We start from the raw sequence: 24,030 nt of genomic DNA, 5'->3' as shown, positions 1-24,030 counted from the left end.
AGAAACTCACCTGTTTACGAAAAGCAATGAATGAAACATAGCTATGATTAGACAGTAACCACTACTCGCCTTTACAGTCAGCCAATCACAAACCGTTTTACACTCTGGCTGCTTATTGTTAGCTGGCAGCTCTAGTTCGTAGTAAGGGAGTGGGTCTTTTTTAATGGAGATTTTCTTTCATTATGATCTGGTCTACATCGGATTAAGAAAGAAAATAGCTTGCATTTAATTGGTGGATAAGGGTTTTGGTGAGTATTTAATTGATTAAGTTTATTGTTAAATTGTTAAACATTTTTTTATTACTCTTGGTATAATGGGCATGAGTCTAAGACAACAATACCAAATAACAGCGCTGAGTGTAGACCAGAGTTGCCTCTAATAATGATATAAATGTTCGTATATATAAAAACAATTTATTGAACAATATCACAACAAATATAAAACATACTAAACAAATGAATGACCAGCTGATCAAAATGATAACATCTAATACACATATCAACTAACGGAGTAAGTGCTAAATAGTCATCTCACATGGAGTATAATAAATGATTATGGCCAATAAATATCTCCTTGAGAGACTGATATATCACAGATAACTGAAAATGCTCAATATATGAGCTAGTATATGATAGAACACGGAGTTCCGTAAAAAATGAAAATAATTGTCTGGTAGAAATGATCAAAAAACATGAGACAATACGAGATCATTGTTGCTGATATAAATGCTGGCTCCAACGGGGCTCTAAGTACACCCGGCAGTTGTGCTTAATCTGGAAAATGTCCGGGGTCCCGATAGTATTGTCAGGTAAGTCTCTGTATGTGGAACTAAATACACTTCGTCTGGCTTTAAGCAAATATGCAGTGTGTTTTACCGTAATAAGACGAATCCACGATGTCAGTCCCGCTCCACCCGACAGGTGTGGCCACACTCCGGGAACCCAAAATACATATCCAGATGACAAACAGCCCCAATAGATAGTTGTATAGGGGAATTGCAGTCCCGGAAGGATGTCTGTTGGATCTCGCAGATGCTGTAGTACCAATAGCAATGTCCAGGAGCATACACACTCTGTGTGATACAATACCAGCACACTGCTCATTGTCTACTTCTGAATGAATCAAATCAGCTGGTCATGTGACCTGACGCGTTTCATCAGAGGTACTGAATGGTTCTCATGCGGGTTTCCCTTAAATACCTTCATTCAGATGAATTAATTGGTGATCAGAACATCTAATCTTGTCCTTGCAAGCTGAGGTGTTTCCACTTGGGACTACAGTGCATCAACTCCACCTCTCCGCTCCCCTTAGAGACCATTATACTGGAAGCACTGGGTTAACAAAACTTCTACTACAGGGGACCCGTTTTAGTAATTACCCTTTCCTCCCACAACCCAGGGATGCACTTAACCCCACTTCGTAGAATTCTGTGAATAAATTACTTTTCAGTCATTCCCAAACTTTAGTTCAAGAGGAAGTTCGATACTAACATGAAATGTTTATTATTGTATATCATGAAAATATTTGTGTGTTTTCTAATTTACTACTTACGATTTGCAAACATGTCTTTCTGCCTTGGTGTTTTCTTTACTGTTGAGCACATTATTCTAGCTCCTACTACTAACATAATCATACTGAAATAAAATATCCTCATTTTTATTTTTTTTTCCCATCTGAATCCTTCATTGTCAAATAGGTATTACAACCCTGCTCACTGCATTTGGAAAGCACAACAGATGTAAAGGGTAGCCAGAATGCCAGCCTTATTGTGGAAGCGGTCGTTATTAAGGTAAATTAATATTGTGTTGATATATTCAATTCACACATCAGCAATTTTATTACTGTACTGTACAGTATGTTGGCTATAAACTCATTGTATTGGGTGCTCTTGAGTTTATGGGAATCGTACATTGTGATATACAATGGTATGTAGATCAAAGCTGAAAAAAGGCTTTCTAATGTTTGTGTTAAATAGAGAAGATGATACATTTTAATTGTATCATAAAATGGAATGAAGAATAACAGGGATCCTGAGGGGAATACCCCACCAAATTGATTGATGTGCAAAAATGGCAAAAATTATGTTTCAAGAGAAATGTCTGTAAAATAGCTACGTCTTCTGATAACCAATATTTATTTTTCAGAATTGTAAAATGGGTCTATTTTTGATTATTTCTCCCCCATCCAATTGGGTGACATCAAGGACATTGGGGTATAGTGTAGTGGAATAAGTCATTGAACACTATAAGAAAGTTGTCTTTAGTGCCCCAGTGTATTTGGTGCTTTGGGGCTGCTATCCAGCCCCATTTTGTTTTTGATTAGAGGCTTTATCTGAGCCGCATCAATGGCTCCTTGGAGCCGCGTCCCTGGCTGAAGATATTTGCAAGGATTTGTGTTGATTGTGCACAGTACTGGGAGAAGGAGGGGGTAGCAAGTCACAGCGGGCCCTCTGGCTGGTTGCTTCGTACTAGAGGCAACCATTAGTTTCCATGGAGGGATGGGTTAGTTAGAGGTTACTGTTTCTCTGTAAACCACTGCTAGCCACTTGATTGGTGGAGCGGGCTGTCCTGCTGGATGGCTGCAGTGCTGGGCCCGGGGGGAGGTTCTTCGTCCCTGTCCCTGCACTACCTCCCTGGTGGTCTCTCAACGTCTTGTGTGCAGACACCAGAATTGTTAGTGGGGTGTGTTTTTCTAGGTAGTTTCTCCCTCAGGCTGTTGGGGTTCTTTGGCTGTATAGCAGGCTCAATTTCTGTGTTTGATTGTGTGCTGCTTGTGTTTTTTCCCATCTGTCTGTAATACGTCAGATAGGGGGAGATCTTTGAGGGTTAAATCTGGGGTGACTTCTGTGATGGAGTTCACCTGTGCCGTACGTAATGCTAAGTTGCCTTTGGAACGGTCAGGTGCAGACGGTTTGTGCGCTGCCTGTCCGTTTTAGGAATGCATGCCGTGTGCACCAGGAGGTAGTGGTTGCAGAGCCAGCCTGGGCACAGTCACTGACCACTACTGTGGCTGAGCTTTCCCAATTCTCCAAATTTCCCTGCCTCTTTAGCGAGTAGTGCGGATTCTGTTCCTGGTTCACGTAGCCAGGGTCCGGTTGGACCTGTGGTCACGGAACTTGCTTGGGTACGTGGTCTTGCAACTTTGGTACAGGGTTTGATTTCTGTTTCCTCCTAATTAGAGAGGATGTTGCAATCCGTTACATCATCCACCTTGCGGATTGCGGCGCCCCGGCAAAGTAATGAACCAGATTTGACTGTTCTTCCAAGGAGTGGAGGGTGAAAAGGTGTTTTCATCTGATGTGGGGGGGGGGGGGGGGTGGATGATATGATGCGGGTTGTGTGACAAGTTCTGGAGAATCCTGAGGCAGTTGTCCCGGAGACTGACCGCCTTGCAAAGAGAGAGAGTTCCTCAAAGACATCTTTGTCATTTCCCTTTTCTTCCCAGTTGGAGGATATATTGGGTGAGCCTTGGTTGTCACCGCATCGCAAGTTCCTGTTGTCCCGTCGGCTTTTATCCTTTTCCCACTGAGGTTCTTGCAAATTGGATATTGCCTCCACGAGTGGATCCTCCGGTTGCAAGGTTGCCTAAGGTCACTGCCACCCCTCTCCAAACCCAGTCGTTCTTAAGGATGGTGCAGATCATAAAGTTTGAGTGTATTCTTAAGTCCGTTTTCGTGGCGAGGGTGCCTCCTTGCGGACTGCATTGGCGTCAGCATGAGTTAACAAAGCTGTGGAGCGCTGATCAGAACAGCTGTGCAGAAATCTCAAAAAGGTTTGGAGTTTTATTACAACTTGTTTCTTGTTCCAAAAGCCAGTGGTTCATTCAGGCCAATTCTATATCTAAAATACCTAGGCCAGATTTCCAAGATTCAATATGGAGTCATTGCAGTCAGTGAGTCACAGCATGAAACAAGGGGAGTTCATGGTGGCTCTAGACATCAAGGATGCCTATCTGCATTTTCCCATCTGGGAGGGTCATCAGTCCCTCCTCAGGTTCAGTCGGATCACTACCAGATCCAGGTGTTAAGGCTGAAACTCCTGTATTGCTATACAGAGGTATATTTAACCTGCAATTGACAAGCCAAAGTTAATATGTATAATGCTGTATCAGCAGTATGATGTATATGATCGATCAGAGCTCAAAGAAAAGAGACCACACAACCTGTCTGGTGTCCAAATTGAACTAACTTTACTCGTTAAAATAGCTCATATTTATAACAAAATTACGTCATAATCACGTCACTGGAAAATAATTAATTACATCAGTGTATAATGTTGCAATAAAATACTGTTGCTGTCAGCATGGTGATTTCTGATATTTCTCAATATCCTTTGATTCTTCTTATTTTTTTAATCTGGAATGGTTTGAGGTTAGCGCACGTCTCCATTTTAGTAAACTTTCGCTGACAAATGTCTTGTGGTTGTCCCTTTTATCCAGACAGGAAATTTGACTTAAAGAAATAAAACCATTTTAAATTGATCTGACAGAAAAACATTGGATGTTATGAGCATTATATTTGTTAATACCTTAAAACTTATTTCTGATTAGCTTAGTTTATGATTATAGCTTAAGAACCCTAAATAATAGGATAACTTTTCCATAATTCATATGAACATATGAACCTAGACCCTACACAGGCAATTCCTTTTGGTCTGGCCACAGCTGCTTGGATCTTCAACAAGGTCATGGCAGTTAGGGTTGCGCTACTGTAGTCAAAGGGGATTACAATCATCCCTTACCTAGACAATCGTCTCCTAAAGGTGTAGTCCACTGTGGTACTACTGTCTCATATCTGGATAACAACCCAGAGTCCCACCGATCCTCAATTTCAAGAAATCCCAAATTGTGTCCAACCCTATGAATGATTTTTTTGGGACTTCTATTCGACACCCAAAAAATTGTGGGTGTTCCTGTCTCCGGGCAAGATTCAGGCCTTGCAGATGATGGTAAGATATATGTTGGCAACATACTTCTGCACGGATCTCATCTGAACCTTTCCAGTCAGGGTTTCCATCTTTTGCCTCAAGTGTGTCTGTTGCTCCTTTTGTGACTGCAGAAGGACAATCTTTGCAGCGGTTGCTCTTTCTCCATCTGGGATTGGGCTTTGGTTACAATGGATGCCAGCCTTCAAAGTTGAGTTGCCGTCTGACTTCTCACCTGGTTTTAGGGTCTTTGGACTCTGGAGGTATCCAAGCTGCCAATCAATGTATTGGCACTGCAAGTGGTGGTATGCGCTCTCATCTGCACAGAACATTTGCTGTAGGGAAGGACGGTGAAGATAGACTGACAATGCCACGGTGGTGGCATGCCTCAGTCACCAGGGCAAAGCCAAGAGTCTTTAAGCCATGCATGAGACTCACAGGATGTTTCAGTGGGCCAAAATGCACGTTTGGGCCGTCATGGCAATTTTTATCCATGCGGTAGAAAATTGGGAGACTGACTCTCTCACCAGGCAGAAACTCCATCCTGGTGAATGGTCTCTCCATCCTGAGGACTTTCGAGAGTTGGTGGGGTTAACCGGACGGCAACATGATGGCGTGTCAGTTTAAACCCAAGGTCCAACTCTTTTGCTCCTAAGATCATCTGTTTAGTTTACTTATTCCCACCATGCTTCAGAGGATCTTAAAAAAGAGAGAGGATGTACTGGTTATTCTACTAAAGCTGGATTGGCCTTGAAGGACTGGTACACTGATGTTCTCTCCATGCAGTGGGGGTGGTCATGACATCTGGCACTCCGGCCAGACCTATTAAGTCAAGAACCGTTTCATCATCTTGGTTTGGAATGTCTGGCTTTAACAGCGTAGCTGTTGAAGCCATGATCCTTCAAGCTCAGAGTTTGTCCGAGCGTGTGGTGCAAACCATGCTTTGGGCTCGGAAACCGAGTTCAGGCAAAGTATGTGCCTGGAGGACATACTGTATATTGTATGGTGTGAAAGGAAGGGTTTCACATTACCCAATCAGTTCTTTTCGATTGTCCAGGTTGCTTATGTTCTTGCAGGATGGTCTGGACGCTGGTTTGCGCTTTAGTTCACTTAAGGGTCAGGTGTCTGCACATCACACATCAGATAGTCTTCTTTGAAGGCAGAAAGAGCAAAGGTTCATTCAGGGTGATGCTTTGTGTGCAGCCTCCATTAGTGCCTTTGGATTTAAACTTTGTGTTAAATGCTTTACAGCATTCCCCGTTTGTACCCTTGGATGATCACAGTGGTTTTAAAGCTGTGACATGGAAAACTGTCTTCCTCTGGACTATTTCTTCCGCTAGAATAGTTTCCGATCTTGCAACTTTATCCTGAAAGTTTTCTCTTCTAGTTTATGATGAGGATAGGTCGGTTCTTCGAACCATGCCTTCCTTCCTTCCTAAGGTTGTGTCCAGACTTTATATAAATCAGGAAATTGTTACTTACTCCACGAGGTTGTTGAGTGCTTTCCGGGGCTGCACGGCATGGTGCCTCGACTGAGCAGCTGTGTCTGTCGGCTACAAGGTCCTCCATTCGTACATTTACTCATTTTACAGGTTTAATGTTTTTGCATCAGGTGATGCAAGTTTTGTGAGAGAGGTGCTTAGTGCTGTTTCTTCTCAGCGTTCCCACCCATGATGACAGCTTTGGGACATCCCCGGTGTCTTTCAATTGGATGTGGGAGAAAATATGATTTTAATACTTCCGTAAAACCTGTTTCTACTAGTCCAAAGAGTGGAACACCAGGCGGGCCACCCTTGACGATCTAATTTCTCTTTTAGTATGACATGTTATGTTTTTGTCCAAAAGGACGTTATTGTTTTCTTCTTTCTCTGTTGATTTTCTCTCTATTGTCTCCCTTTCTGTGGGACTTGGTTAAACATGGGGGGAGGAGCCTAGGGCTAACCACTTTCTTAAACTGCCAACAACCTATTCGACTACACTATACCCCAATGTCCCCGGTGTCCCCCAAATGGTCTAGGGAAAACAGGATTTACGTAAGTAGAAAAATCCTATTTTTCTCTTTCTGGATATAGTATTAATTTTTTAGTCATTGTTCCTCGCAATTTTATTTCCTCCTTAGTGTTTTCCATCCTACTAGTAGAGCATAGTCTGTTTTTAATGTAACTAGTGAAGTATAATTATTCATCTTTTGGTTTCTTTTTCACAGATCTCACCCATTATTTTAAATACTGTGCTAACTATCATGGCTGCCCTGAAGCCAAAGCCCAAGGAAGACGAGAGTAAAGAAAATTTGGTTGAACATAGAAACATTTGGGACAGAAGGACCATTGGTAGCTACAATAACTGGTTCCTAGGTGTGGACACTGCTCAGGAGGCTACAGAATGTTTTCAGAACCCAGAATGTGCTCAGAAAGTGGAGAACTTTAATCTAGAAGTAAAGGCTGTGCAAGTGACACTCGAGTGTGGATTAGGTCACCGCACTGTGCCATTGCTCCTGGTGGAATCTACGGTCATAGGGTCCGTGAAGAATTGGACATCACTCATGAATGTGAATGCCGACACCACATTAGAGGTACCTTGATGAGGATCTGAATCTTGTTATGTAGAAAAGATAAATCAGTGTGCCCACATTTTTTTAAGTACTCTTTTTCTGTTGATAACTTTCTCTAGTATATTAATGACTTTATTAATTGTACTCTACTACAATACTTTTTCTACTTAATTGTAGTCCTCCAACCTCACAAATCCTATCATCTGTCGTAGATGATTAAAGCAGCAGCCCTTAAGCTTATCGCTTGCAAATGCTCTAGTAGTGCATCTCCTGTGGGAAACAACACGCATTCAGGTCTTAGCTGATCACAAGGCAACCACTGGGACATCCACAAAAGGGCTTTCGGTGAAGTTATATCAATTATCCTTGAAGTCTTGTGCTGATTGTCCTTGCAGGATTTCCTCAACATCTTACCGTACTCATGTTCTCTCCCCGTTGACCAGCAATGCCCTGCAAGGAACATGCACAAGGGACCGCTCACCTGAAACGTTCAGTCTTGTTGATTGCTGTGTACTCTCTCTTAGCATCTGTGGGGGCAAACAAAACAAACTCTTCTCCACACGGCACCCCATTCACTAAAGCAAGAAGGTGAATACAAAACGCTTCACAAAGTACAATAGCGCAATACAAGACAAGCTACCCTTCTACCGAGAATTGGAGGTTCGCAATAACCAATGCAAAATGTCTGCTGGGAATTTGTGCAGGAAAATGAGGACCAAAATGGTGGGGATAGACTTGTCGCAGTCTCTTAAACTGGGACAGATCTAACTGCTGGCAGGCCTACCGCCTGCACTGTCCCCACAGGCCTAGTGCCTGAATTAAAGTGTCCCCTTTCCTAGGCTTTGAGCCTAGTTACTGTGTCCACAGGCTATGCCTGATGATATGCAGCACAAGCTTTTTAGCCTGTAAATCTGTGTCCACAATAACTATTAATGGACAGGCTCAGAAACCTGGGGCCACAGTAGGACAGGCTCAGTAGCAAGAAGTCTAGTACCGAAATAGTGCTATTTCTTCTGTTAATATATTTTCTGTTTTAATCATAGAAGAAAAAATGTATGTCACTAGAATTTAATGAACATTAATAGATGATGGTTTACTTCTGTAAAGAAATTTCCAGATATAATTTTCTTTGAATCCATCTTTAGATTTTAATTATTTAAAACTATTTTGTTATATAGTGAAAACTTCTGCTTAGCCTCTGTAGGAAAAAAATTACATTATCTCCATGAAAGATAACATGTTTATGGACTAGTGTGGATGCCATGGCTCTTTAGTGAATACCAAAATCAAGGACATAACGCCTCCGCATAATATGCCCTGTGTCCTTATAAAGATTAAAACAATCCTTGACAATTTCCTATTTCACGCTACTATGCTGCTTGAAACCCACCAGGCTCTCAGAATTTCTCTACCCATATGGATATTCCCTGTATTCCTTATTTTTCTACACCACCACCACCTTGTTCACCCCACTCCATATTTAATATTGGTATTCAACCAGACTATTTTATATTTTGTGTCTTATACTGTGATATTATGTACAGTAAAAAAGAAAAACTTGGTCACACAACAGTTAATTATCATTTACTTTTACCTGTACAATTGTATGTTTTGTTGACTATTTAAATAAAGAATAAAAAAAATAAAAGTTTGTGTTCCCCTCTGTTTTCACAGGTTCACTACTACAATGAAATTTACGCTGTTTGGGAACCTCTTATTGAACGAGTGGACAATGGAAAAAGACGTTGGAACCTGAAACTTGAGGTTAGGAATTTTTTTAACAATGACCTGTATATTGGAAAGGGCAAGTGTTTATTTCCAGTGCTGCTGAGCTGTGATAGATGCAACTGCTGTAATACTTCTATTTTATACATATTGTTTAATTATTTGGGGTTTACAATTGTTTTGTGTTGGGTAGTCTTTGCTAAAAAAAAGAAATGATAACTTAACTTGTCTTCTAATCCCTGTGTTTGAAGATGAAGAACAACCCAGTCCAGGACAAGAGTCTTCTTCCAGGGGATGACTTCATAATTGTCCCTGAGCCCCAGTCTGCCATTTACATTATATCTAAAGACACCATGAACATTACTATTTCTAAGTGCACTCTGGGAGTATTCAGCAATCTGGCAAAGGTAAGAATAAAGGCACTTGTGATATTAAAGATTGCTAAACTGGAATAAAGTTATTTTTTCTTGAGCTATTTAGAAGTACTTGGTTGAGGGCTTTGAGCATCATTATGTTCTCTTCCCTAGGCATTCTCTGAAGGAACTGCTTCTACGTTTGACTATTCTTTGAAGGACAAGGCCCCATTAATGGTCATAAATGCACTGGGTGTTCCCCTGATACTACAGCACGGTTCAAATTTACGAAAGTTTGGATCATCATCATCACATGACCACGTTCATAATGTGGGTCAGGGAGAGTCATTGGAGCTAGAATTTTCTGCTGTTCAGCCACTGCACCGGGGGAAGTTGTCTGCACTGCATCGGCAGGAGAGCAGCCTCTTTACACTTGGCATAGGTAATGGTATTTTTTACTTTGAGTGTAAAAACCCTCTGAAGCTTTAAGCACTTTTTTCTTCAACTGGTATCTTTTGCTTTCTCCTAGTGCCTGAAGGATACACAGAGGTGACAAATGTTCCAGTTACTAAGCCAGCCAGGCGCCTTTATAACGTGCGGAGTCCATCACAAGACAGCTGTGTTTCCGTTGTTGTGCAGATTGATGCCAGTGAGGGAAACAAAGTTCTTTTCATTAGATCTCCACTGCAGGTAAATGACTGCTTATCCCGTAATTGTCATAATAAGCTACAAAGGCTGTTCCACAATGACTGCTTCTCATTTCATCTTTTATGAAGACCGCTATGAATAGGAGTATTAAATTTTATTTTTAAGTCTCCTTCATAGTGTTGTACAGATGGAGGAACGTGAAAGTAAGCGATACCTTGGGGTGTTGGTGCAATGGGGTAACATGTGTTTTGAAGCTTTTGTATGTTCTTATATTTATACAAAAGATATAGGGCAAATACATATTTTTCTCATGATTGATACAGTGTAGCATCCCTCTTCATGTTTTCATTTAGTTTAACTTGGAGACTTAGGATTGAGTCCTTTATCTGCTATACTGATGAATGAATGATGTTGGTACAATGCTGGTGCCTTATCTACTGAATGGACTGAAACTACTTTACAGAGGGGAACAAATGAAAATGTTATTTAATTGCTGGCCTACTTGCTCACAGGAAAGTTATAGCATGGCTGACATTTTACAATTTCAGATCAAGAATCATTTCTCAATCCCGTTTACTGTGTATAAGTTTGTGGCAAATGCCAAGTTGCTGGAGCCTATTGGTGTGTGTAGACCGGATGACGAGTTCCATGTGCCCCTGCATTCTTACAGGTATTTCACTTTCAGTGTATTATATATCCTAGATCAGAGCCACAGTCTGCATTCTCCATCTCTGTGAACTACAGACTGCTTTTGTACATAAGTCATTGGCGGGATACAGATGGACTAATGGGGTTCAGTTCCACAGATAGTCCCCTCACGATAAAAAGTAGGCTCACCCTGCCAACCTTTCCACATGGGAATGTTTTGGGTTTTTTTGTTTTGTTTCTGCACATATACACAGTGGTCGAAGTGGACCAGTGTACGATACTTCTCCTATTGCTTTGATTGTAAAACTATCAAATTTCATTCACTTACATTCTCCATACCACCACTACTAAATTTCCACTTCAACTACTATTATTCATTGCCATCTTGAAGCAGTAATACATGCACAGGTCTGGAAAAAAAAACAAAAACTAAAACATGCAAAGGTAATATCATAAATCACAGACTTAGAGGGTTTTTTCTGAAACTTCAGCATTTGTAAATGATCCCCCAGATATGTTTGCTGTCTAATATTCAATAAGCTGTTCCATTTTAGTTTTTGCAAAGCTTATTTTTTAATGTGTTGTCACATCACCAGGTGCCAACTGTTCCTGAAGCCAGTGGGTGTGTTGGATGGGCAGTTTAAAGAGTCCACAACTTATATTATGTGGAAAGAAATGCTGCACAGGAGCAGTGAGGTTCAGTGCACCCTACAGTGTCCAGCTACTGAGATCAACTTCCTGCCTCTTATAGTGAATTGCACAGCCGTGCCTGATGAAATCAACTTTATCACCAGTAATGGTGAGAAGGACTGGGACCCAGCCTACATTATCCATCTCTACCCCTCGTTGACCATCAGGAACCTTCTACCCTACTCCCTGAAATACCTCCTTGAGGTAACTGGACTTCATCTAGTAGGCTGTGATTTGTGGTGATCGTTGTGGTAAATGCATCAATGAATCAAGCCTTAATTTCTAATTTCTCTATCCTACCACTGGGGGACACTGCGTTACATTGGGGTATAGTAGGTGGGACTGGAGTTAGGCACTTATAAACTTGTTTGTTTCCCTGACTCCTCCCCCACTATGCCCCTCCTACTTAGCTGACTTCAGTTGTTGTAAGTGCCTTCTGGAGAAAGGTCACTTCTGTATAGGCTCCTGCCTATACTTAGTTTAGCAGTAGGTTTTCCAGTTTTTATTTTTCTTCCTTTTCAGGTGCAGCGCTGGACTCGTTGAAAAGACCCAGAGGAGTGAATAGTCCCGGGGATTACTTCACTCTGAGTTCCAGTGCAGGTAAGCAGCACGCTTCCCTTGCACCTCTGCCAGCAGTCATCCCTTAGAAATAACGAGCAAATGGGCCATGTTTCATTTGTGTTACTTATGCCTTTAAAGGCAAACTCTTCATTTGGGCCATATGTTATTATATATTCGGCCTTATAGACGGCCGCGGCCACAATCAGATATGCGAGCGGGAGTGAAGGTGTCTCAGCCTCTCCTCTCCGCCCGCAGACTTGCCGTTATTATATAGACGGCCGCGGCCACAATCAGATATGCGAGCGGGAGTGAAGGTGTCTCGGCCTCTCCTCTCCGCCCGCAGACTTGCCGTTATTATATAGACGGCCGTGGCCACAATCAGATATGCAAGCGGGAGTAAAGCTGTCTCAGCCTCTCCTCTCCGCCCGCAGACTTGCCGTTATTATATAGACGGCCGCGGCCACAATCAGGTATGCGAGCGGGAGTGAAGCTGTCTCGGCCTCTCCTCTCCGCCCGCAGACTTGCCGCCGAATATTCTTGCTGGTTGCACTCACGAGGTGGATAATCCCAGCTTTAACTGTACACAGTTTTTGCATTTGCAAGACAAACAGTCTATAGTGCTGCATTATTGGGTTCACAGTTGATCACTTTGAGCCTACCCAGATTTTCGCTTGTTTTACCACGCTAGAAGCGTTGGCTTATGTCTTATCTTCTAGTTTGGGAGTTTCAGTAGCTTCCTACCAAAGAACACGCTCATGTCTTTTCTACACAGTTCCAAAATGCTCCTGGCAGTATTTTCTTTCGGTTATAGGAGTTTCTGTTTTGCAAAATAGGATACTAAGTTTCTACTGGTATCTTTGGCTCTCCTTGTTCGTAACCTCTCCCATGTCTCAACAGGGAGATTCTCATCAAGGAAGGCTGATTTCATGGCTTTGGACGTGCATAGCACCCCTTTGCCCTAATTCACTAATTTACCTTTCGGGTGGTGCTTAGTCACATTGTTTTGTTTTGTTTTTATAATTTTTTATTTTCAGTGGTCAATCAAGAAAATACAGACAGCAAAACGATAACACTGTGTAGCGTACACAGTAAAATCACAACAGTTATTGTGGTGTATCGCATATTAGGAAACCTTTAGAAAAAAATGACCGGTTTTTACATTTTTAAAGAGTAATATAAAATGGGTGTAGGAACAAAAGGGATTGTGGGGGAGGGGGTAGGACCACAAAGATAAGTACTGTAAGTATTTAGAGGATAACTAGGGTGTGTTGAGCCTGTAGCAGAGGGGGAGATATGTGTCGGGAAGGGTTGGGGTCATCGCACATGGGTCAGGTCGGAGGACGCGGAGCGTTGAGGGGGGAAGGTGAGTTCCACGGCTAGCCATGGAGCCCAGACTTCACTGAAGACGTGGCCTCTATCGTGGAGGTAGTACGTAATCTCCTCCCATAGCGGCCACGTGCCAAATCTGCTTCTTGAGAGCCAAAAGGGATGGAGGTGAGGTCTTTTTCCAATTAAGGGCTATGAGTGATTTGGCTGCTGTTAGGATGTGGGCAGTTAATGTCTTGGGGAGGGTAACATAAAATAAATATCCAGGCATCCCATAGCATCATATTTGATAGAAGGCAGTGCTCTAACAGCAGGGGGGCGACGGGCGGGAGATACGCCCCAGAGAGAGGAGAGATCGGGCAGGGTTAGATGGGCCGATTCTATATCAAGCCATGCAGTGGAGCCAGAGGGAGCGTAGGAGGCAACGATTTGCGAAAGGTGGGATGCCAAATAGTATAATTTGATGTCGGGAAGGCCTCTTCCTCCTCCAGGGATTGGTCGTTTTAAGATATTGGATGAGACTCTAGGAGGTCTATGGTTCCAAATAAAGCGGGTGAGTGCCTTCTGGATGTTGGCAAGGAAAGAGGCAGGGACAGCTACCGGAAAAGTTTGGAAGAGGTACAGCCATTTGGGGAGTATGTTCATTTTGACAGCTATGATCCTGCCCAGCCATGAAATAATAAGGCGGTTCTAGGAGGTCAGGTCTGATTGCGTCTTGGAGAAAAGGGGTAGGAAATTCTCACGAAAGAGGAGGTCATAGCGAGAAGTTAGGAAAACCCCCAGGTATTTGATCTTCCTCTTCTGCCATTTGAAATTAAAGTTAGCACGGAGGAGAAACGTGAAGCAGCATGGCCTCTGACTTGGTGTAGTTTATCTTATAGCCCGAAACATCGCTGTAGTTCTGAAGGATGGCATATAGGTTGGGCAAGGAGATCCCCGGTTGGGTAAGCGATAGGAGGATATCGTCTGCAAAGAGTGAGATCTTGGAGTTCGTATTACCCACCTTGACTCCCTGTTTGCTAGGATTAGACCTAATTTGGGAAGCCAGAGGTTCAATTATCAGCAAATATCAGAGGGGAAAGGGGCAACCCTGTCGTGTTCCATTTCGAATGAAGAATGATTCTGAGGGAGTGCCATTAACCAGGACTTTAGCAGTAGGGGTGGTGTATAATACTAGGACGCCAGTGAGGAAGTCGCCAGCGAAGCCGAACGACTCAAGAGCCGCTTTCATAAAGTCCCAAGAGATCTTGTTAAATGCTTTTTCAGCATCCAGAGAGAGCATAATAGTTGGGGATCTCCTGGAATTTGTAATATGGATGATGTCAATGGCACATCTGGTATTGTCCCTCGCCTGGCGTCCCGGGATAAACCCTACTTGGTCATACTGGATCAGAGAAGGGAGGAAGGCATTTAGACGGTTTGCTAGGATTTTGGCATAAATTTTCAAATCGAGATTAAGGAGAGAGATTGGCCTGTAGCTAGCACAGTGGAGCGGGTCTTTAGGGATAACTACAATTTTGGCCTCCAGCATCTCTGATGGGAGAGTGTCACCTTGGAGAGTGTTGTTATAAATAGATTTGAGATGAGAGGCCAACAAATCAGAAAATTTCTTGTAGTATGCGGCCGTGAAGCCGTCAGGGCCTGGGGATTTACCACTTTTTTGTCCCTTGATGGCTTGATGGATCTCGTCTGTCGAGATCTCTTCATTGAGAAGTGAATGGGCTTGGTGGGATAATTTAGGTAGCCTGGCTTTGGCAAGAAAAGTCAGTCATCAGGGCGGAGAGGGTTTTCAGTGTTGGGGAGGAAGCGGGAGCCGGGAGGTTATAAAGTGCAGTGTAAAAGTGTTGAAATGTTGACCTGATATCTGCTGGATCGTGAGTTAACTGGTTATGTGAATCACGGAAAGCAATAATATTTCTATGGGTTCTAGCTGTACGCAGCCGTGATGCAAGAATTTTGTCAGCTTTGTCTCCTTTTTCATAAAAAGTCTGACGGAGCCATTTAAGGCGTGTGGCCGCTTGTTTAGAGAGAAGGAGGTTTAGTTTGGCTTTGGTTTCCGGGAGGGCTGTCAGGTTTGCGGGATCAGGGGTTGCTTTGTGCTGGGCTTCCAGGGTTTGAAGTTGGATGGAGAGCTCATTGGTTCGGGTGAGGTATTCTTTTTTGTGTCTGGAGGCCATGCTGATCAAGTGTCCCCTCAAGACCGCTTTGTGTGCAGTCCATAAGGTGGCTTTGGAGACTTCTGGAATATCATTTAGCTCAAAGTAGTCCTCCAGTCTAGTCCTAATCTGAGATACTATATTCGTATTGTGAAGAAGGGAGTCATTAAGACGCCAGGTCTTTGGTCGGGGTAGGAGGTCAGAGATGTCAATTGTAAAAGTCACATTGTTTTTATTAGTGAGTCAGTTGTTCTTCTTGTACAGAGGGTCAGAAAACCTGTAGAGATTGGGTCTCATAATGCAGTACCGTTGCATATTTGTAGCACTTATGCAATTCCCGTATCCTAATGCAGGATAGGGGTCGACCTGTGTATGGTCGGAGGGGTGTTCCTTGTGCCATCCTATGGCCCAAGCTAGACCAACTTATTATTGTTATTGAGGGCCAAATGCCTTAGCAATCAATCCTTTAACAGGTAGAGTGGGTCACCTCAGGGTAATACCTTTGTGCTCTCCTGGTTAGGTCATACGGCTCTCTGAGAGGGAGCCCAGGTTCTTTTCACATGTTAACCTGTTTCTCTATCGGCTCTCAATCTAATGACCCTCAGGTGGATTTGTCCATAGCCAAGTCGGGTCTCCCTATAACTTAGGGGGTGTACAGGTGATTCACAGATCCTATTTCCTCGTGGGGGTTCAAGAGTTTCTAGGAGGGGGCGCATCCCAGCTAGTCTGGTGGTCCGCCGTATGTCTCGCAAAGCAGTGTTGTTTATTATTATTATTATTCATTTTTATTTATAGGGCGCCACAAAGTATCCGTAGCGCCGTACAAGGACAAACAATGGCACAGTACAAGGTCAAACAGCACAGTACAAGTAACAGTAAGCACTATAACTCTGGGGGCTCAGGCACCGCATGAAAGAGAGGGAGGGAGGGGAAAAGTGAGTATAGGCAGGTAACTATGGCCCAAGAGGGTGGGCACGGATGACAGGTTGAGAGTCACTGAGGGGAGCGGAGAGAAGCGAGAGGAGGCAGAGGGACTGAGAGGAGGTGAGCTGAGTAGCTGGAGAGCGCAGTTAAAAGTGATGGAAACAGAAGGTAGTAAGAGCCCTGCTCAAAGGAGCGAACAATCTAAAGGGAGGGGAAGACAGACAGACACATGGATGAGATGGAGAGATGGGAGAAACGGGAGACGGAGTCGAGGAAGGGGGAGAAGGGAAGAAGGGATGAGAGAGAGGTAGCCGACCGGTGGGAGTTTAGGCATGAGACTGGAAGGCTTTAAGGAAAAGGTGGGTTTTTAATGTTCATTTGAAAGAGGACAGATTAGGGGAAGTTCTGATGGAGCGGGGGAGCTTGTTCCAATGGAGGGGAGCGGTGCGGGAGAAGTCTTGGATACGTGCATGAGAGGAGGTAATCAGAGGGGAAGAGAGGCGACGATCGTTGGACGATTGCAGTGGGCGGGAGGGAGTGTGAATAGAGATAAGGTTAGAGATGTAGGGAGCAGTGGAGTTGGCAAGGGCCTTGTAAGTCAGAGTTAGGAGCTTGAAAAGGATTCTGTAGGGGAAGGGGAGCCAGTGAAGGGCTTGGTAGAGTGGGGACAGTGTTCTACTGTTTTAGGGGACTTGTGTTGTCGTCCCTCTTTTTCCGTTTCCAGAGCGGCCTCATCTCGTAGTTCGGCTCTTTTTGTTTTCATCATCTGTGGTGTCGGATGGCTAACCTTTTCAGCTAGAGAATCCTTGTAGGGAGATGGTTGCTACTTTCAATTCAGCCGTGGAGATTCTTCCTCAGCTGTTTTCTTTGGGCTAGAAACTATATTCGATTGGTGTAAATTCCTAGAATTTCACACGTCCCACTCAGGATTCTTTAAAAGAGTTTTCTTTACCAGCTGGCTTCTATTGAGTCTACGCCCTTCTTCTTTCAGCGTGCAGCTTCCGTGGCTCTCTGTCTAGCTCAGTGGAAGGTTGTTTTGCTTAAGCGGTTTCTTTATGATCAGCTCACCTTTGGTTGGTTGTAAATTTCCAGGGAGTCTAGTTCCCGTCATCAGGAGGCTTGCGTTGGCCTCCAGTGACTCTCTGAATTAGTTAAGCTGTTGGCTCATGGTATGAGTGCTTCCTGGTATATATGTCGGGCTTACGTTGTTAGATCTCTATATGAGTGCTCTCTCAGATATCGCCGAGTTAGTTAAGCCGTTTAGCTCATGTAATGAGTGCTCCCTTGTTTATCTCTGATTGATTTAAGCACTGTATCAGTGCTCCCTTAGATATCACTGAGTGGCTTAAGCTGTTGTATCAGTGTATATGGTGATCCTTTGGATATCATTGCGTGGATTGAGTTGTTGTTAGCTCAATGCAGGCTGCTCCCTTGAATGTCACATCCCGTAGGGGATCTGGGGCGAGAGTGTGTATGGCTCTTACTCATTTTCTTTACTAGAAACTTAGTGGCGCGTTGTACAAGACATTATTGGTTATGTCAATTAGTGCCTGCATTTCACTGTAACAGAGATGGTAGTTCATCATTCTTGTGCCTCTTCTTTTTGTGTAATGTTTCTCCGACGGGAGATAGTTTGTGCTTTTGTTCGCTAAAGAGCATAGGAGGCCGGGCAGGATCCAAGTGGTCTCTTGCCACTGCATCACGACCAACATTCTGTCTGTACCCCTCTGCAGGTTCCAGTGACTTTTACAGTGCACTCTCCAGCAGGGTTGCTGCTTTTTATACGTCACAACAGCGTCATTCAATGGCGCTGCTTTTTATACGTCACAACAGCGTCATTCAATGGCGCATTTGTAAAGAGTGGCAGTGTCTGTTTCTGCTGCATATTGTTTTCTTTGTTGCATGCCTTTGCATTTACAAATGCAGGGTTTTGAACACAAAACATTGCGCACAGCCGTTCCAGAGCATTCCCGCCCTTGGACACAGCTTTGGTAGCTCCCCAATGTACCGCAGTGTCCCCCAGTGGTAGGACAGAGAAAAGAGGATTTTTACTCACCGTAAAATCAATTTCTCTTACTACACTGGGGGACACTGCGCGCCCTCCCTTGCTCTGAAAGTAGTTCTATCTTTTGGTGTTGCTTTCTAAATTGCTTCTTCTCTCTTCCTGGCTTGGTTATACAAAACTGAAGTCAGCTACAGAGGAGGGGCATAGTGGGGGAGGAGTCAGGGAAACAAACAAGTTTATAAGTGCCTAACTCCAGTCCCACCTACTATACCCCAATGTAACGCAGTGTCCCCCAGTGTAGTAAGAAAAATTGATTTTACGGTGAGTAAAAATCCTCTTATTGTCCAGATGACTAGTCACTTGTTATAAGCCCATGGTTGAGGGACATGTCTGTGGCATTTGCACTGTATTTCGATGCTTTGCTAATTTCTGTAGTATATGAGAAGTTCAGAAATTATGAGATTAAAGTAATTTCAGGAGTTCTTTCTGATTTCTACCAAAGAAGTGGTTTGCAAATTATGCAATCTCACTGCATAACTGTCAAGGCATTTGTGCAGATCTTTAGAGTTTATTATTACAAAAATGTGACTCTTTGCAAAACAGAAATTAAGAAGTTATATGTGATTCATGATCCAAGTCAATATTTTCTGTAGGTAAAAAGTGAACACATATATGCACTCCTGTCTGAAGGTGATAGTCGATGGCTAGTAGGAAATAGCCTGGACAGTGGAAGCCATAAAGGTTCTCAATGACATTTAATGAAGGTTTCTTTCTAGTCTGGTGTCCTATCCTGATTTAGTTGTCATTTCTCATGGTTATAGGCAGACTCACACACGTGTGAATAGCTTTTTGCGCTGCTTAGTTCAAACCCGATGGTGTTGACTTTGTGCCGTACAGTAGGAAATGGGTGTAACCCCACTGAAGATTAGTTAAAGAAAAATGTATATGCTAAACACACGCTGTGATGTTAGGATAGGCTTTATATTTTCAAATGACACATTTTGGGGCTATATTGCACATAATCGTGACAAAAATTCACAAATATGGTGGACTTAGACGTTTAAGTACAGCTTATGTAGTGTTCCAGTGAGGAGTATGAACGTGGGACTGGATGTTACTATGACCATGCAACAATAACATTCTTTCATGCCATTTAGTTTAATCATCTGATATTTTTTTAGGGGACTGCAGAAGCTCATATGTTGCCAGAGGGAAGCTCTTGTGATGTACTGCATTCACGAATCAGTGGTGAGGTCATGGAGCTTGACCTGATCAAATACCAGGGCAAGAACTGGAATGGGTTTTTCAGAGTCCAGGAGTGTCTCCCTGAATTTTTTCATGTTGGTTTTACTGCCGAGACTTCTGAAGTTATGACTGTGGATCTCTCTGTGCATGTGAAACGTGTTGGGAATCGCCTGGTGCTCTCTGTCTTTAGCCCCTACTGGATTATCAATAAGACATCACGCATTCTGCAGTACCGTGCTGAAGACATTCATGTAAAGCACCCCTCAGACTTCAGGGATGTGATACTTTTCTCGTTCAAGAAAAAGAACATCTTCAGCAAGAACAAGGTGCGCAAAGCTCTTTATAAGGGAGTGTTAAATTAGCCATTTTGCCAATTAGATTTAGTAGTCTTTCAAAGGATCTTGCTGCTTTCAAAGGCTTTATAATTAAAGTTAAGATTTCTCTAATGTTTATTTTTATTTCATTCAACTGTTTGCTTCTGCTTTAGAAAACGTAATATTAAAGCTTTAATTTTTATAAATGTCATTTTCAGTTACTATGTCTTCAGATAATTTAATCCTGCATTTTTGTTGTACAATACAGGTCCAGCTATGTATTTCCACAAGTTCCTGGTCATCTGGATTTTCTCTAGATACGGTCGGAAGTTATGGTTGTGTGAAATGTCCTGCTGGTAAAATGGAGTATTTGGTGAGCTTTTGTGCAATGGTGCAAGAAAACATTTCCTCAATATAAAGCTCATGTTGAGTCTACTTTGGGTGGCTGCACATTGTCTGGCTTGTTATGGATTACAAAATCTGTGGAGTGTAGGCATTACATTTTTATAGCTATAGTTAGGTAAGCACACATAAGATAGTGACTTATTACACCAGCAGTATTAGATCAATTCATGGTCAAATTTTGAGACGTTAACAAGAAATCTTTCTAAACAATTCTGCAACTGAAAGTGTTAATGATTAGAGAAGAACTTGGAGAGAAAACATACGTCTGCTCTCGCTGGTTTAATTGTGGGCCTGGATACGCAGGTGGCGCTGTATAAATATATGGTGGTGATGATGAAGACAGGTCTTCAGAATATATCTAAGATGTTGTTGTTGTTTATTTCTTTGTTTCATGTTTTCACATACCAGTGATTTAAATAAATTACATCTTGTTAATGTGATATCTTTTTCCACAGTTTGTCAGTGTGTATGTTTTTATATCTGATCAACACAGGTTTATAATTTTTGGGGAAATGGCTTTTTTGTGATGATTCACATGAAAGTTTGATTTTGGGCTACCAGTCTCCCTTACATTTACTTGCCCTCCTTAGTATAAGGTTTCTGTAATGTAGAACACGTGGGTTTTTTTTTATACAGTACACGGTCAAGTTTATTTGTAAAGCTTTTGTCTTTCTTTAAGCTTTCTTCAATGGGACTTAATGAAATTGTTTCTTTTGTTTCCATTGTTAAGGTTGGAGTAAACATTAAAATGAGCAGCTTTAATTTGTCCAGGATTGTTACCATGACTCCATTCTACACCCTTGTAAACATGTGTGGGTTGGAGCTTGAGGTTGGGGAAATCGAAGCAGATGGCTCTCTGCCAGACTTCAATTGGCAATACGTTGCATCTTCCGAGGTACAGTGGTCTGTTCTATAAATAATCCAACTTTTGCAGGATATATGTGTATAATGTGCAGTATATTTGCATAACCTGTGACTTGCTAGTGTGCTCGATAGACCCACCATCATGCTACAATACTAATTATAGGTCCTATGTTATAACTAATTATTTTTGAATTTTTTATTTTAGTGTGTGCCATTCTGGCCTCAGAATGTCTCTGGAAAGCTCTGTGTGAGAGTCATTGGCTGTGAGGGGACATCCAAACCCTTTTTTTTCAACAAACAAGACAATGGCACTTTGCTGATCCTAGATGACATGGTGAGTTAAAATGAGACATTTGAATGTTTGTTTAAAAAAAATGCGGTTATGGAAGTCCGTGTTTAATGCTAGCGTCACGTGTTTTTTTTTAGTTGCACTTAAAACGTAGCATCTAAGTGATATGATAGTTCTGCATAGGTAGCAATTAATTTTAAATATGGAGTAGGCACAATAGTACTGTGGTGCTGGGCCCTGGGGGAAGTGTTTTCCCTATCCATAACCTCTTCCTTGGTAAGTTTCCCTCACTGAGGCAGTGCCCACCAAAAAAGATAGCCGCAGACGTTCTCCTTCACCTCCCTTTCTACAGTCTGATCTGCAGGGAAGCCGTGTGAGAGAGGGGTGGGTGTATAGTCTGGGTTTTTCATTGCCTGCTTTGTGTCTGTTTTGCAGTTTCACAACCACCTTGTGATTTTGCATTGCTGTCCTCTATTTTGCCCTCACCTTTTTGTCATGAATGATAAAGGGAGTATGTAGTTGTGAAACTGCAAAGCATTAAGGCTGACTGAGAGGTATCAGCTAGGGTTTTTTGTGCCTCAGGTGTCTCTCCAAATTTCTAGTATTTAGTCAGAGGAAGATGGCTATACATGGCATGTGAGCTTAGAGGCTGCTGTGTTCTCATGTGGTGTTTCCTCTAGAGTTGGCAGAGCCAATCTGGGCAAGGCTCTTGGCCCAATCTGTTCTGGAGCTTTACTCCCTGGGAAGTGTGGCCAGCTGTATAGAGCATCTATCCACCCTTCCTCATCCCTTCACAGGAACCTTGGCGCAGCAGTCCTTCCCTTCTTGGGCCCCTCTTCTAGGGGCCTTCAGTCTCCTCGCCTGCAGTAGGAGACATGTTGTTTTGGGCTCAGTGCCTGGTGAAATCAGTGCAGGATTTGGTCAAGCTTTAATCTTCCTCAGTATTGATAATGAAATCTTCCACTGCCATGAAGAACTGCCAGGTTCTATACATCAGATCTCCTGAATTCCCCACAAAGACTTTTTTTTTGGTCTCCGTTAAGGCCATTAATGGAAAGTTTTGCTCTACAGGAAGCCATTCAAACCTTGATCTCCTCAGGGGTAGTTCTTCCATTCCCGTAAGAGCAGAGGTTTTGGTATTTTACCCAAATATCATCTTGGTCCAGATGCCAGATGGATCCTTTTGACCCATACTGATTCTGCATTCCCTAAATATCCAACTTTTTGTGGACAGGTTCAAGATTGAGTCCTTGAGGTCTGTCATCAGCAGCATGGAGCAGGACAAGTTCATGATATCCATGGTCAGCAAGGAAGCATACTTGCATCTTCCAAAATTAAAATTTTTGGGTGTAGAATGAGAAATTGACAAGTTATTTCTATAAGTAAACCACTTTTAGGCTCAAGTGTTTTTGACTTTTGTTTTTTTTTGTGTTTTCTATGGTTGCATTATTGACAACATCCTCTTGCTTTAATTTCCAGAATACAGGACTTATAGTAGATATCAGCATTTCAGATCACTCAATAGTGATTAAATTCTCAGATTACTATGAAGGTGCTGCACCTGCACTTATCATGAACCATACACCGCGGGCTAAACTGACATATTATCAGAGGTAAGCCTATTCAGTAGCATGCTATACCGGTCAATGAGATACTTAATTTGTTTTCGTACAGTTGCTGCCATTGTCATCTCATGCTTTTTGTCTTGTTCCCTTTTTTTTTTTTTTTTTCAAATAATTGTATCTGTCAGTGGTGATGATGAGGAGAAGGAACTCCTTGCAGGCGAGGCTAGTCTTTTTGCATGGGCAAGTCCAACAGGGATGAAAAAACTGACTTGGATATATAGTGAAAACAAAGGCGAGCTTGACCTACTAAAGGTAGAGTTGCTAATTTATGGGAATTTCATGTTTCTACACAGGTGTAGGTTGGTTTGTTTGTTTTTGTTTTTTGGGGTGGAGTGGGGGTGGATGGGGTGAGTGGTTCTCTTTCTCTGTTCCACTCTGTTTTCTCCCTCTTTGTTTATATCTTTATTTTCTTGCTTTATCTCTTTCTCGCTTTTTATCACTCTACCTTTCTCTCTCTCCATTCCTTGCCTCTCTCTCCATTCCTTGCCTCTCTCTCCATTCCTCGCCTCTCTCTCCATTCCTCGCCTCTCTCTCCATTCCTCGCCTCTCTCTCCATTCCTCGCCTCTCTCTCCATTCCTCGCCTCTCTCTCCATTCCTCGCCTGCCTATTCTATGCAAATGCTGGCCATGAATGAATGCAGCTTATACAAATGCTCCCCCACTCAGCTCATTCTTTCGTGTGATGTGGAGTGGCCATATGCAGCAACACGGAACACTACATATGTCCAGTAGTAACTCACTGCTACATAGGCTACCATATACAGAGCTGTCACACTTCT

The 24,030-nt window shown here is 42.7% G+C and overlaps 1 protein-coding gene across 2 annotated transcripts in view; it reads left to right on the top strand.

Moving 5' to 3' along the window:
• Positions 1-24,030, top strand: part of VPS13C (vacuolar protein sorting 13 homolog C) — a 218,151-nt gene that overhangs the window by 142,283 nt on the left and 51,838 nt on the right. For both annotated transcript variants that reach the window (XM_075208356.1, XM_075208355.1), the window contains 14 exons: positions 1,697-1,789; positions 7,129-7,494; positions 9,148-9,237; positions 9,450-9,605; positions 9,726-9,993; positions 10,081-10,241; positions 10,748-10,869; positions 11,444-11,741; positions 19,691-20,080; positions 20,337-20,441; positions 21,204-21,368; positions 21,543-21,671; positions 23,106-23,239; positions 23,377-23,503. In XM_075208356.1, the coding sequence (XP_075064457.1) occupies positions 1,697-1,789; positions 7,129-7,494; positions 9,148-9,237; positions 9,450-9,605; positions 9,726-9,993; positions 10,081-10,241; positions 10,748-10,869; positions 11,444-11,741; positions 19,691-20,080; positions 20,337-20,441; positions 21,204-21,368; positions 21,543-21,671; positions 23,106-23,239; positions 23,377-23,503 (2,604 nt within the window). The remainder of the gene's footprint in view (positions 1-1,696; positions 1,790-7,128; positions 7,495-9,147; positions 9,238-9,449; positions 9,606-9,725; positions 9,994-10,080; positions 10,242-10,747; positions 10,870-11,443; positions 11,742-19,690; positions 20,081-20,336; positions 20,442-21,203; positions 21,369-21,542; positions 21,672-23,105; positions 23,240-23,376; positions 23,504-24,030) is intronic.

This window comes from Mixophyes fleayi, chromosome 4 (genome assembly GCF_038048845.1).
Source record: "Mixophyes fleayi isolate aMixFle1 chromosome 4, aMixFle1.hap1, whole genome shotgun sequence".
NCBI lineage: Eukaryota > Metazoa > Chordata > Amphibia > Anura > Limnodynastidae > Mixophyes > Mixophyes fleayi.
Note: the sequence above shows the minus strand (reverse complement) of the source record. Positions and strands in the feature narration are given on the sequence as shown.